Source organism: Myodes glareolus, chromosome 24 (genome assembly GCF_982192425.1).
Source record: "Myodes glareolus chromosome 24, mMyoGla1.1, whole genome shotgun sequence".
Taxonomy (NCBI): Eukaryota; Metazoa; Chordata; class Mammalia; order Rodentia; family Cricetidae; genus Myodes; species Myodes glareolus.
In genome coordinates this window covers 48,450,565-48,466,136 of record NC_142049.1, presented here as the reverse complement: position 1 = coordinate 48,466,136, position 15,572 = coordinate 48,450,565, and the positions used below count along the sequence as shown (strand labels likewise).

Genomic DNA, 15,572 nt, shown 5'->3' with positions numbered 1-15,572 from the left:
AATAGTCTTGTTTCTTAGTGCTTTTGATAGAAATTTAGGATTTTTGAAGATCCCTTTTCTCCCTTCTCAATTTTCAGTACGCCCTCCGATGCTTTGGGAGAGAGTCTTTGGTAAGAATTCTTGGGTTGGTTCCAGTTTTATTCTTTCCAATCCTTTCTATAAATTATTTGCTGTATTTAGTAACAAGATCTTACACTTAGGTGCTTGGAAGAAACCAAAATCAGTGTTAATATCTTATAACACTGGAACTCCAAATTATTCCAAGGAAGTTTTCCCTTTTCTTGCTCTAGGTACTTTGTTAATTGTGGAGTTGTGGAAGGTTTTCAAACCCTTGTGTCAAACTCCATGTAAACTATAGTATATTGTTTTAATTTCACAGATAATGATTATCCTAAAACCATGATAGATGACCAAAATTAATTTTTTAGCTATGGTCTCAGTATGTAGCCAAGACTTACATAGAAATCATGAGTCTCTTTAAAAACCTTCATCTTTTTAATGGAACTGCAATTGTACCTTCATTCTGAATCATCTAACATTTGAAATACTTTTACATTATTGTTCCATTTTAATTTAAAGTTGTTTTCTAAGAAAAATACTTGGAATCAGGAATAAAGCAATGCCTTGCTTATTTCTAAAACCTCAATTACATTGATCTCTATGCACTGGCTATAGTACAGTACAGTCAGTAGCATGGACTTAGATGCAATGCTGATTAAAAGTTGGCAAGTACAGAATATAACAGAAATCTACAACTGGAGAAAAAGCAGAAAGCAAAGCCCCATGGGTGCCTGACCATAAGAGGTTCATCTAGAATATAACATCCAAAGTTAAGGTTCAGGTGCCATTGAAAAAGAAGGCTCTACATAACTCTCAGATCTAGTGGCCAGGATGATTTTGCAAGTTAGTGCCTTCTGATACGAAACGGATATTGCATCTATGAAATCTCAGTAATATGGATGTTTAAACAAGATCTGCACAATGAAAACACCACACCAGTTGACATGCAAACACTAATGGGGGAAACTTCAAAACTCTACTTCTAAGTCTATTCTTTGTCTACTATTAATGAGGGATGAAAGAAGTCAGTTTTCTTGAGGGTTAAATTCTAAACTCCCCAGTAGGTTATCCAACCATAATGACCGTCCATACACACACACATACACACTTATGTGAAAACACAGAGAGAGAGAGAGACAGATGGGAGAGGCAAAGAAACAAAGAGAGACAGAAATAGACAGATAGATTAGCAACAAAAATTTGTTCATTGACATGTATGTGTGTTACAGTAATGAAGATGTCCTGAATTTGAGAGGGAATTGGGTCACATGGGATAGTTGAAGGAGTGAGGGCTTAGACTAAGTCTTATGTAGGAAATTAATCCAACAAATAATTTAAATAAAAACATTTTGTAAATGATGTATTTGATTTTCTAAATGCTAAGACTGTTTTCTACTTTAAAAGGAGAGAGTCCATTTCAAGTAAACAGTCAAACTTTGTTTGAGGTCTTGCTCATTTTAAGTTTGTTACATTGGTAACCTGTTCTGATCAAGAGGCTGACATTGTTACCCTGGTCCCTTCTTCAATGGAGAATCAAGAGAGCTTCCTCTGTGTCCTCAGCAAATTCCATGAGCTTTGGAATGGGCTAGAGGACGTGTGACATCTGTAGGCAGGGCTGGAGTATTGCAATCTTGGGGAACATGAGAATGTGCATAAAACTGAGGAGGAAAAGACAATTGCTGTCAAGTCTATGGTAAACATTATGTTCCCAGGGTTACATACATGATTTTTAGTTCAGTTATGGAATATGAAGTATTATGAATGATTAATTGATATCATTACAGGATGGGCTTACCCCTCTGATGCTAGCACTCCAAGAAAGGAAACTCCTCATTGCAGAATTCCTAATCACACATGGGGCAAATATTCATGTACGTGATGGTCATCAAAGGTACTGTATTTTGATTTTTTAAAACACTATCTATGTTTTAAAATAATCTAGAATAATAAAAATCATTGACTTCAAAAGTATTAAAAGAATATACCAGAAAATGTCAACAAAAAAATCAGTTGCTTATTTGAAAAATATGTATTTCATAAATGATTATAGGAAAAAATTATATATAGTCAGGTTCATATTCCCTGTTGTAATGAAATGTTTTTTAACTTAATTTTTTTATATTTTGATTGCCATCTGATCTTATATGAGTTGATAGAGGTTGCATCTGATTTTACATTTACAACATCAGTTGCGAATTTTTCCATTTTGCAATCACAAAACCTTGTGAACACTTTTAAAATTCCAAATGCTTTGTGGTGGTGAGCAACATGAATTGTAGTTATAAAGTTATGTGACATGATATTAGTGTCAGTATTTGAAAACACTCATTATTTTTACCATTAAAGTTATTTGATAATTATATTACTATTTTCATGCAAGTGGAAATTCCTTATTGGACAGTGAATTAGACTAAGAAAGGAAATGACATTCGTCATATAAATCTTTCTATTTTTCTGAGAAATGGTCTCCATACAGTTATTCATCACAAACAACTAAAAATAGGAATCCTGCTGTATAAATTACCAGAAGGGGGCAACAAACTTTCATGCTTGTTTTCTCCTTTTAGCTTTGGAAATACTTTATGAGTCTTAACTCTGTGCTTTCATGGTGCTTAAATATACTTAGTTAATGGTCAGTCTTATAGAGATTTGGTAAAATATATAAAGTCACTGTTTAAATAATTTAATCATCTCTGTCATTCTAGAACAACACTCATGTATGGAGTTAAGTGGGATTGTCAAGACATTGTTGAGCTTTTATTGAAGAGAGGTGTTGATCACACCTTAAGGGATGAATTCAGATGGAGTGCAATGCAGTATGCTGTTGAGGGGAAACGCAAAGTGTAAGTAAGAAAGTTAAAGTGCTAATTGAAGCTATATGTAGGCATGAAATATATACCAATGTCATATTTTAACCAGGTATGAGTTCATTATTTTAATTCTTTTGAAATGGAAGCATTTTAGTCAACTCGAATTCCCATGGGAAGGGAAAAGGAATTGGATTGGTCAGAAAAAGCAATGGATGCAGGAGACTATCTCAGGGCTGATCTGTGATGATGATCATAGTGCCCAAAAACCCAACATGGTCCCTCAGTACAAGAAAGTAAAAACTCGTACATATATCAGTTGGGTGTGGCAGACATGAGGAAAACTTAGAAAGCACCTATTCATGGGAATTAGGTGATTATGTCTGTGCTTCAGTCTGTTGTTTATGAAACTTCACTATCAGGTTTCACCTACTGATTATGATCTCTGTGTCTCTATCATAATAATCATGGAGCCGTGAGAGCTGTGTAGTCCACATGCTCATGTGTTTGTAAATTCAGGCTTTCTCCTAATATAACATAGTGTGCTCTGGCAGGTGGGATTCTTAAGGTTCCCCAAAGCCATTGCTAGTTATCTGAACCTTATTATGTATCCAAAACATTTCAGTATCTCCAGCATGGTACTTTGGAGAAGTCTTTCTTTGAAGTCATTAAACAGGTTTATGCATATACTAATTATCACACGAGTTCAAACACTTGCAGCAGAAGACAGAGTCTTTCTCTCTCTTTTTAGTACTCTGTATGCAAGGGCGCTCTCACATCAGCCTCTGTCCACAATCTGTGTGTGTGACAGAGCTCTAGCTCCCTCCTTAGGGAATGTGAAAGGGAGTGATTGGTACCAAGTGCTTCTTCCCTATCAAGGAACATTTTAAAACCCTTGAGTTTGTACCTCAAGAGTTCAGGATATACCACAACTCTTCCTCAGAAGATAGACACTGAGTATAACTCTCTGAATCTAAATTGTATTAACTCTATTTAATAACTAAATCTCATTACAGCTCATGAGTATACTGAATACATTTATTAAAGATTATTTTTTATTCTCTTCTGTATGTGATTTGTGAAAATATGATTTGTATGAGTTTTTACTCAACAAAGCATTAAATCATTTTATGCCTTCCTTTCCTAAGTATGTCATTTAAGGAAATGTTTGCTTTTATGCATTTTACATAAGTATAATTAGATCATTTCCCCACCTCCCCGTCTTCCCTCCTGCACTCTCCATGCTCAAGCATCTTTCAGGTTCCCTTAAATCTCAAATTGATAAAATTGATAGTCTCTTCCTCCCATGTTCTGTAAGCATGGAGATTCAGGATCGTTATGACAATACTCAACTCCGTGTTTCTCTTCTTGGCTAAAAGAAGACCAGCAAAAGAACTGTATCTTGGAATTCATTAGTCTTCTCACGTTGGGTCTACTTTTCAGTTCAGTAATACCAATTTCTGAATTCAGCAGCATTTGATAATAGGGCCATTCATGAATTATATAATGGTTTTCATTTAGGATTCTAATGAGTTCAAGATTGAGAAGTAAATAGAATACTACTTTACTAGTTCCGTGTATGTTTTTAGTTGGTGAAATTTTCATAGTTACCTGGTAAACTAAAGTAGTAAAATCCTGAGTTTTGGAAGCCCAAGTTGAAGCTTAGGTAAACACTGTCCCTGAACAAGCCGACTTAGGACTTTTTCCAATATCAGGGCACTTTTCATCCTGTTGAGACAATCTAGATGGTTTGAACTATAATGCTCTTGACTCAACACCATTTCACTTTGTACTTTCCCTCAAAAATGTGAAACTTTATAAAAAACCTTTTAAAACTCAAATATATGAAGTATATGTCCAAATGACCTGACACAATCGCTCATAATTTATGAAATATTCTTGAGTATTCACTATTCTGATTAATAGCTTCCTATCCATATTTACCTTTTTTCTACACCCATTTCTGTATGTGGCAGAAAGAGGCTGATTTTCAACCATGTGAACTCACTCCTCTCAAGGACACACAACACCTTCATAGGTAAGTATTCTTGTAGTTTTCTTCTCTGTAGTCATTTCTTAGATTAAAAGTGTTGGATTCAGAATTTTTGATTCTCTGTAAATTAGCATTGTTTGTATATGTCCAATAGTGGTTTAATTGGACCTTGAGGTAGATCTTTAAACAGTTTCCTGAATAACATATATGGAAAGCCATATAGCTTTCCATAATGGCTCTATATAAATTTGTATTTCCAGCACCAGTGGATGAGTGATCCCCTTACCCTATATCTTCAAAGAGCAGATTTTATTTACCAAATGCATTTTAATTATGATATAATTATTTCATGGTCTCCTTTCCTTTCTTCTTTCCAGCTATTCCTAGGCATTTTTTAAAACCGGTGTCTATTGAAGTCTGAATTATTTAGGAAATAGTTATATGAAAATGTGTTTTATAATACATTTATCAGTTTTGCACTGGAATTATATACTCATGTGTAGAAATATTTTTAAATTACCATTTTGTGATGAGAAGCCTGCCTCTATCCAACACCAGCACATTTTAGTATACATTATACATTTTTATTATAAAAATATTGACATAGTGTATATGTCCTTAATAGTATACTATATTAGAATTCTTCATTTTATTTATTGATTTAATCTTATGTGTGAGGGTTTGCCTGCAGGTACATCAGGCATGTATACCTTGTTCATGTCTGGTTCTTGTGACACTGAGAAGATGCTGTTGTATTCTGTGGAAATGGAGTCACAGATGATTGTAAAATATCACATAGATTCTGGGAACTAAACCCAGGTTCTTTCAAAAAGCAACATGTGCTGTTAACTTCTAAGTTGTCTTTTCAGCCACTCACACACATTATACTCCTATAAAGAACACATTTTTGTTTCACAGTTTGAATGAGTTTATTGCAGTAAGTGAGCATGACTGTTCTGTTATACATATCACAGAAAATCTGATTTGTACAAGTAAAATAACACAAAATATTAAATCATCTCATGACTTTCTTTCCTATGTATGTTATTTAAAGCAAAGTTTTATTCTATGCATTTTAACTAAAGTATAATTACGTCACTTCCCCACTTTCTCTTCTTCCCTCCAGCACTCACCATGCTCAGGCTTCTTCCATGTTCTCTCAAATCTCAGATTGATAAAATTGATAGTCTCTTATTCCCTTGTTCTTGGTAAGTGTACACGCACACACACACTTTGTCTCTGTTGAACTCTGTTTTATATCCACTTGTACATTCTGGTGATGGTCTGTTTGCTATAAAGAAGAAAAGATTCTTGTGAGTGAGTCTGTGGATCATCTTTATCTTCTTAGAAAAACAGCTCTTGGTTCTTTGCATTGTTTTCTTTGCTTTTATTTACTTTATATCTGCTTTATTTTTGATTATTTTTTGCCATCTTCTGTTTAAGGGCTTGTTTGTTCTTGTTTTTCCAAATTCTTGAGTTGCATCACTAGGCCATTTATTTGTATAAATGCATACTAGAGTTTCATTTGTTGTCAATTTTAACTTTTATTATCCAATGGTCATAAGGGATACATGGCATTTTTCAATTTTCTGCACTTTTTAAGGTTTCCTTTGTCTCTAGACATATGTTGTATTTAAAACAACCCTCTATGAGCTGCTAGGTGAATTAAATATTATTTGATGTTTAGGTGGAATATTATTTTAAGTATCTGTTAGGTTCTTGAATAAGGATATCATTTAGTTCTGAGGTTTATTCATTTATATTTTCTCTTTATACCCATTTATTGAAAAAAATGACATTTGAAATAATCTGCTATTATGGAATCTGTATTGATCTGTACCTTTCATTCCATTAGATTTTTCTTATGAAATTGGGTGCACCCAAATTTGATGAGTGTATATATATGTTAAGTATTCTAATTTTTCTTAATTGGCACTTTAATGAGTATGAAGTACACATTTGTCTTTCCTGATTCATTTTAGTATGATAACTATAGTCCAGATATTAGGACAGCAATACCTGCTTGCTTCCTGATATTATTTACTTATGAAACTTTTTCTGTACATTCATTATAAGATAGTACCTGACTGTAAAACTAAGATGAGCTTTTGTGTAGACAATAGATATTTGGATTTTATTTCTTAATTTGTTTAGGTAACCTTTGTCTTTTGATAGGAGTGATTGGAGTGTTGAGGCCATTAATATTTGAAAGCTGTGCCTCAACTGGAATATTTTCTTTCCTTTCTGTTTTGTGATGCTCAGTGTCCTTTGTATTTCCTTAAATTATCCCTTTGTTTGTTTCCTTTCTGAAAGTCTCCTCTTACACTTCTTCCTCTCTTCAGTTAGAAGTGTTGACTCGATAGTCTGTTTAGAATATTTTATTTGATATGAGTATTTTAGGTTGCTGGTATCATGCAAAATTTTTGTTTCTCCTTCAGCTAAGGCAGACAGTTTCACTGGGCACATGAGTACTGGTTGCCATACATGGTCCTTTAATATTTAATGTTCATTACTTCAGACTCTTCTGGTTTTCAGAGTTCCATTTGATAAATCAGAGGTTGCTCAGGTCACTTTTCATTTCTCAATGATTTGCATGCTCTCTTTACTTGTATCTTTCAATATTTTTACTAGTCCCGTATTTTGGAGGTTTTACTACTATATGTTTTGTAGTCTTCTTTTCTGATCTTGTCTGATTGGGATTTTGTTTAATTCTCATTTCAGTATGTGTATATCTTGCCTTACCTGGGTGAAAAAGCCCTCTATGATATTTTCATAGATCAGGTCTATGATATTGATGTAGAATTCTTTTTCCTCTTTTATGCATATATAATTCAAAGATTTGATCCTTTGAACATATCTCAAATTTTGTGCCTGATCCTTTAGTGTGCCTTTTTATTTTTTCATATTTTTTGATAATTTTGTCTAAATTTTCTACTTTTTACTCACATCCTCATATTCTGTCTTTTATTTGATTCATTAGATTGGTAAGACTTTCCTCTTTTCTTTCTAATTGGGATATTGAAGCTTTCAGTAATATCTTTATTTCAGCCATTGTTCTGGATCTAATTCTTTGTGTATGATGATGAACCCAAAGGGAAAGTGTTAGGGGTCAGAAAGGGGAATAAGTGACTTAGCCATCCAAGATCTTGATCAAATAGAGGGTCACAGCATTGGGTCTGGAACAAGCTTGTTGGCTTCTAGAGAAAATGAAGTAACAATCTAGTCAGCAAAGGTATATGGGAAAAAATGGAAACCATGCTTCTTGAATGTCTAAAACAAGACATGTGGGGTCAAGGACAGAAGTAAGGCATAGTGGAGTGGGACAAGGAAGAAGAGACTTACCCAGCAATGGAGACTCACAAACCCAGAGGGTTGTAAGCTGGGATCTGGGTTTATAGATGGCGTTGTTTGGGTCAAACGTGTAGAGAGACTTAATCAAGAAAGGTGGCAAACAAACCTAAAACTATTGCAATTCTGTATTTAGACAAACATATCATTTATTATTACTAAAATGTTTAAAAACATGGTAATTACCCCTTGCTCTTCTATACGGTAGTGATAGGGTTCCTAAATGTATAACTAAAAAATTAATATTTCTGTCTGTGAGGCATTGAACCCAAGGTTTCATTTTTAAGAGGAAGGGGTTCTATGCATCTGCTACTCCAATGACACTATTTTCCTTTTTCTTTTTGTTTATCATCAAAAATAAGATGAACTTTTGCATGATACAAAATTCTTATTTCTTTAGCTATCTCATTCTTAAGAGGGGTGGACAAAAGTGGTTACATGTTTTTGCAACATACTACTAACTAGATCTTCCTGCTCTGTGTTGCCATATAGAGTCTTGAGCCCTGAAAGTCAATCTAAAGTGATCATAGTTTTCTAAACTGCAGTCAAGATTCTCACATGAGTTTTCCATGTGCAATAACGTTTAGAATGTGAATACTATAGGTGATGCAAAAATGAACCTCTGCTTTTTATGAAAAAGAAAAGTTGAAGTCAGTCTAACCATGCCAGATTTAAATTCTGTTTTTTGTTGTGAGTGATATCTGTGGTGTGTATCATTATTCAATCCATTTTTACAAGACAGGGGCTCTATCACTTGGGAACATATTCAGTCTTCATTTTTCCATAGGAAGGGTAATGTCAATAGTATCCCATGTGTTTTATTTCTTCTTTTATATGAAAGGAGAACTAGTTTCCTTTTCTTTCTTTTTTGATGGTTTTATATGTGTGTGTGTGTATTCATTTTTCTCTTTTCTTTTTTACTTAAATTTTCTCTTTTTATGGTTTTTATTGAGCTACACATTTTTCTCCTCTTCCCAGTCTTCACCACCTACCTCCTCCTACCCTCTCCCATGACCACAACATTCTCAATTTATTCAGAAGACCTTGTCTTTTTCTCCTTTCTATTTAAATCCATGTATGTCTCTCATTGGGTACTTTTTGTTGTCTAGGTTCTCTGAAGCTGTGGGTTTTTTTTCTTTGCTTCATCTCTAAAAGTCACTTATGAGTGAATACATATTATATATGTCTTTCTGGGTTAACTCACTCAATTTGCTTTTTTTCCTAGATCCATCCAGTTGCCTGCAAATTTCAAGATGTCATTAATTTTTACCACTGTGTAGTACTCCATTGCTTAAATGTTCCACATTTTCTTTATCCATTCTTCAGTTTGTTTCCAGGTTCTAGCCATTATGTATAATGGTGCAATGAACATAGTTGACATTTTCTTTTGGCTTGATTGAGCATCCTTTGGTTATATACTCAACAGTGGTATTGACATGTCTTGAAGTAGATTGTTTCTAATTGTCTAAGAAATTGCCATACTGATTTCCAAAGCAGTTGTACAAATTTTCACACCCACAAGCAATGGAGGTACATTCCCCTTGCCCCATATCATCTCCAGTACAGTCTGTAATCAGTGTTTTTGAACTTGCCCATTCTGACAGGTATGAGGTGTAATTTCAGTTTTTTAGCTTTGCATTTCTCTGAGGGCTAAGGATGTTGAGCATTTCCTTAAGTGTCTTTTAGTCTTTTGTGATTCATCTGTTGAGAGTTCTCTGTTTAGTTCTGTACCCCGTTTTTTATTGAATTATCTGTTCTTTTGATGTCAGGTTTCTTGAGTTTTTTGTATATTTTGGAGATCAGTCCTCTGTCTGATGTGGGGTTGGTGAAGATCTTTTCCCAGTCTGTAGGCTACCATTTTGTCTTGTTGGCAATGTCTTTTGCTTTAAAGAAGCTTCTTGGTTTCAGGAGTTCCCATTTATTTATTGTTCTCTCAATGTCTGTGTTATTTGGATTATATTTAGAAAGTGGTCTCCCATGCCAAAGCATTCAAGTGTACTTGCCACTTTCTCTTCTATAAGGTTCACTGTGGTTTGTTTTATATAGCGGTCTTTGATCCATTTGAACTTGAGCTTTGTGCATGGCAATAGATATGGTTCTATTTGCATTCTTTGACATCTTGACGTCCACATTATGCTAGGACCATTTCCTGAATATGCTTTCTTTTTTCCATTTTAAATTTTTAGCTTCTTTGTCAAAAAATAGGTGTTCGTAGGTGTGTGGATTGATATCCGAGTCTTCAATTCAATTTCATTAGTCGTCCTGTCTATTTTTATGCCAATACCAGACTGTTTTTAGTACTGTAGCTCATTAGAAGAGCTTGAAGTCAGGAATTGTGATGCTTCAAGAAGTGGAAAAGTAGTTTTCTGTCCCAGTAGAAAGACATTGAGTGAGTTATTAAGTGATATATGTGCATATCTACATATGTAGTTATAATTTTATAATAAACCAACCTCCATAGCGACTTTCTCAGGCCTAGCTTTCCCAGTACTGTATATGAGTAATGTGCAGAGTAGATAGTTTATTCAGGAGATGATTTAACTAGTGGCTATGTCCATGGGTGATGACAGTAGCAATTGAGGTTTTACCTCATTGCATCATAGGTAAGAATGGGAATTGCTGTCAGATCTAAAAATAGCTAATCACGACCTAACCTCAGAGGTAACCAGAGAGGGCAGGCAGCATTGATTTCACCTCTCTATTTACCTCTGACCTTTCTTTTCTGATACATTGCAAGTCTTTAGGAGAAACATTGTCCTGGTTTCCATCATTTTAGAGAAGATTGAAAGTTATGATGATCATTGATTCAAGTTCTCTCTGATATACTATTCAATCCCTACCTGAAAAAGTGCACCCTTTTATCTGGGAAAGACTTGTTGTGTCATAACAAAATACTTATACTATCTTCAGATTAATTATACTATCATTATTCCAGAAAAATTAGTCTCTTTGCTACTTACTTATGACAGGCTCTGATCTGAGTAATGGCCCACTTTGTCGTTGGTCGGAATTGTTGTCACTGTACATGGCCACATACTTTACGGTATCAAATACTAATTTCTTTCATTCTTTTACTCAAAGTAAAAGAGTACAATAGAGATAAAGATTTCCTAATGCATTTGGTATATTTCAGTACTATAGATATTAATTTACTCAAAAAGAGACTATATTTATAAATATTATATTTTACAGACTAATTTACTGATTTATGTTTTTACTATTGATTCAATCATAGGAAATCAACCTAATGACATCTTTTCAAGAGGGTAAGATTTTAAGGTCTTTGAATATGAATATTAAATTGTAATTAGAACCAGGGGAAAGAAAGCTAGTGTTTACTGAATGTTATTCACTAGATTCCATCTGACTCAATTAATGTACATGATGTACTAATATAATCACATGTTTAATGGATTTATATCCTTATGACTAAGTGTCTTACTACTGTAGCAGAGGACATCTAGAGAGTTTTATTAATTCCATGATCCCTTAGTTAACAAATTTCCAACTCATGACTGAACTGTCAACCTATTCATTCTCTTCCTCCTCTGACTATGTTGAGTTGGTCACACATAGAAAGCCAGTTTTCTTATGACTCAAATCTGGGTTAGAGTTTTCCTGAGAAACATACCCATAACTCCATAGTTTGTGTTAACCTTTTGAAAGTTGCTGGTAGACACTACATGAGTACATTGTACTGCTGTCAAAGATTAGAGGGGAAAACCTCTCATAACTATGTCCATTGTGCCATAGTTTTGAAATGAGCAAGAAGAGAGAAGGCTTATAAGAATGATAGTGCATGTCCACCTTCACCAAGTTCTGTTTATCACATTGAGCATCTTTTTAAAGGACATTTTTAAAGTATGTATTTTTTTCATCAAATTACTGGACCTTTTGAGTGAGGAACGTTTGTTCTTTTTTTCAAGTCTTTGTTTCCCTGTGACTTTACGCACCTTGAAATTTTTACTGTACATTTATTTTTCTTCATGTTTCTGGATGTGTAGTTTAGAATTTTTAAATGCCAGATGTTGCTTATTGTTTTACTAGAGAATCCCAGATCTCAAATAAAAAAAAAATCTGAGCACAGCAACCTAGATTCACCATTGTATGAAAATAGATATTTTTATGGAGAATCCAAAGTTAAAAAACAAATTCTGTGATGGTGGATATACAAATGACCCAATTTAGATCCGCATGTGTTCCTTCACTAAAAGACCTGTCCTCGCTGATCAGTATTTTGCTGATATTTCAGTAGGAAAATATGGGAGTGGGTCAAGTGTTCCCAGTGAAAAAGAACAAGAATGGCATTAAAAAGTGAGCCCAATGGTAGATGATTTAAATGCCTTTTCAGTGGAAGGACAATTTCAAAATGAGCATCATGGAGATCAGTACTACTAAGAGTTTGAACTCATGATGATCTTTTTACCACAAAATCATTTACATAGGACAAAGAATGATGAAAATCATCTAGGACTGGATAGGCATGAAAGCAATTTGAAAACTATGAAACCTTTTGTGCTTAATTGATAGAAATGCCACTATCCAGGTTCTCCTAGTGATCCTTACTTGGGCAACATGAGTATTTATGGAAAAGAGGAATGTGGTGTCACAGAAGGCATGCTAGAGAAAGATCAGTACCAAGGGCTTCAAAGAGCTGAATAAAAATTCTCTGCTGCTTCTTTCTGTTATCTTTGCCAAAGTCTTATGTATCTTTTCCAGATTGGAATGTGGAGCAATGTAATTTTAGAAATTAGTAACATTATAGACTTGGGATATATGTTGCTGATCCTTTGGCTTATTTGCTGGAACCAGAGAACTTGCTGCCTTTCAGTTTCTTTGAGCCTATACTTTCAGAAATCTGTGCCTTCCTGGGATGAATATGTAATAGCTGGAGAGCATCACTGAAGACTGCAGAAGAGGGAACAAGGAAGTGGTATTGTATGGAAGGAATCTGTTTAGAGAATATAGAGGGAAACAGAGGCGAAAGTCCAAGGCATCTGTTTTTCTAGAAGTCTCTGCCATCAACCAAGCACATATGAAGGTTTTTAAGTGCTTGGTAGTTTTGGAATAAGCCTGCACCATGGAGGAATCACAACTGAATTATTTATATTGCAATCTTCTCACACCCCTATAAAAACATCCCTAACCTCGATGTGTACATTTGTTTGCTTGCTTATAACTTTAGTGGTCAAGGATTTTACATGTTTTTCATGACTTCATTAGCTGTTTTACAATGAACGGATGGGATGGTTTCATTTTAATAATTATTTTCCATGCTGAGTAATGAAGGCTTCCATTTATTAGTTACATAGCTTGGTGCTTTGTTAATAGAGTAGAATGAGGGCATTTTGTTATTTTGCTTTATTTGGGGCTATTAGTTTTACTTAAATTAATGACGAAAGAGTATGTGAACAATTGATTGTAATTTGTGTGCAAGCATCAGGGCAGACAGTTTTTAAAACAAACGATTTGAGGTTCCAGAAATAGGTTGACTGACACTATTTGATGTAGAGGAATCTTTCTTAACAAGTACAGAGATTAGGGGAAGTGGAGGCACAAAGTAGCAACTGAACAAATTTTATAAACCAGATGTGTAATAACAATAGAAATACCATTTACTATTGTAATAACTAAACAATTGGGGGAAGTGTTTGACCACTACTCACATATTTTGCTGTGTGCCTTTGTTTTGAAGACATCACTTCAATTCGGAGTCACCAATTTCTATGTGTTCAAGAACTGAGGACAGAGTTAATTTGGAAACTCAGGTAATCACACCTTTTTTGTGATAAATTCTTGTGCTGAATTTCTCCTTTGTGAAGTTTGACAAGTTAGAACATAGCAGTTGTCAAAATTTAGATGGACAATTGACTAGAATTTTAATAAATTTATGACAGTATTAATGTATTGACTGTTAAAAAGGCCAAAACTTGGGGGCTGGAGAGATGGCTCAGAGGGTAAGAGCATTGCCTGCTCTTCCAAAGGTCCTGAGTTCAATTCCCAGCAACCACATGGTGGCTCACAACCATCTGTAATGGGGTCTGGTGCCCTCTTCTGGTCTGCAGGCATACAGACAGACAGAATATTGTATACATAATAAATAAATAAATAAATATTTAAAAAAAATAAAAAAACAAAAAAGTTTTAAAAAAAAAAAAAAAAGGCCAAAACTTAATAAACACCTTAAGATAATGAAGCCAAAATGAGATAAGTATCCACAGAAAAATTATACTTGTATGGTACAACTACAGTGATGGGAATTTAAAGTTTCAGGATATTTGGATAAATAAACAATAGTGGTTTGATTTTTATTTCTCATAGCAAGACTTTCATAATTTTTAGACTCCTCTAAATACATAGAATAGTCTGTTTTGTTACTTAACATATCTCATCAATAGCTCATATTTTAAAACCACGTATCAAAGAGGACAGAAATTAACATTACTTAAAGTTCTTCGTAAAAAATCTTTTGCTTATGATACTAACTTTTAAAGAGTTTTCTGTGTCTTGATACTTCATTTAGAAAAAAATACTAAAGTCTGCAAAATTTAGAAATTCAGTATCTTTCTCTCAAAGTTCGCGTAATGATAGCTTTTCGTTATTTGCTTTCATGATATGTGAGAGCCAGACATCATGGCACACACTCTTTATCCTTGAATTCAGATAACAGAGGCAGGTTTAACATTCCATGAGTTCCAGTACTGCCTGAACATAATGAGTTCCATCTCAGGTTTGCAGTGAGGTTTGTATACCCTTTGTATAATGAGGTACAAAAGACAATGCTTTACAGCTTTTCATATACTTGCACAAGTTTGCATGTCCTTCAGCAAGGAACAAGCGTTTCCCTTTCCTTGCATCAACCCCAAATGAGCTGTCATTTGTTTTATTGATCTTAGCCATTGTGACTTAGGTAAAATGAAATTTAAAGTGGCTTAGATTTACATTTCTTTGATGACTAAGTATGTTGAAGATTTCCTGAAGAATTTTTTAGCCCTTTGTGTTCCATATTTTGAGAACTCTGCTTAGATCTGCACCCTGTTTTTAAAATGTGCAATTACTTAGTTCTTGGTGGTTTAGATGCTAATTTCACTATCAGATATATAATTGCCAATGGTCTATTCATTCTCATTCTACTTTGTTTGCATGATGCTGTCCTTTACTTTCAGAAGCGTTTCAGCTTCACAAGGTTCCAATTGCTTGTTTTGGGTCTTAATAACCGTGCTATTGCTATTGTACCAGAGTACAGAGCTCATTGCCTGAAACAGAAAAGCTTTTTCCAGACATTTTATTCCTTCTCAATCAGAGTTTATGGTCTTATGTTAAAGCCCTGATCTATTTGCAATTGAAATGCATGCAAGGTGATA

At 34.2% G+C, this 15,572-nt stretch overlaps 1 protein-coding gene across 1 annotated transcript in view; it reads left to right on the top strand.

Annotated features, from left to right (window-relative positions):
* The window catches only part of LOC148118232 (uncharacterized), a 61,033-nt gene that overhangs the window by 8,572 nt on the left and 36,889 nt on the right, over window positions 1-15,572 (top strand). The window contains exons 4-8 of the mRNA XM_087901365.1: window positions 1,845-1,951; window positions 2,766-2,903; window positions 4,844-4,905; window positions 11,444-11,474; window positions 13,904-13,976. Of these exons, the coding sequence (XP_087757491.1) occupies window positions 1,845-1,951; window positions 2,766-2,903; window positions 4,844-4,905; window positions 11,444-11,474; window positions 13,904-13,976 (411 nt within the window). The remainder of the gene's footprint in view (window positions 1-1,844; window positions 1,952-2,765; window positions 2,904-4,843; window positions 4,906-11,443; window positions 11,475-13,903; window positions 13,977-15,572) is intronic.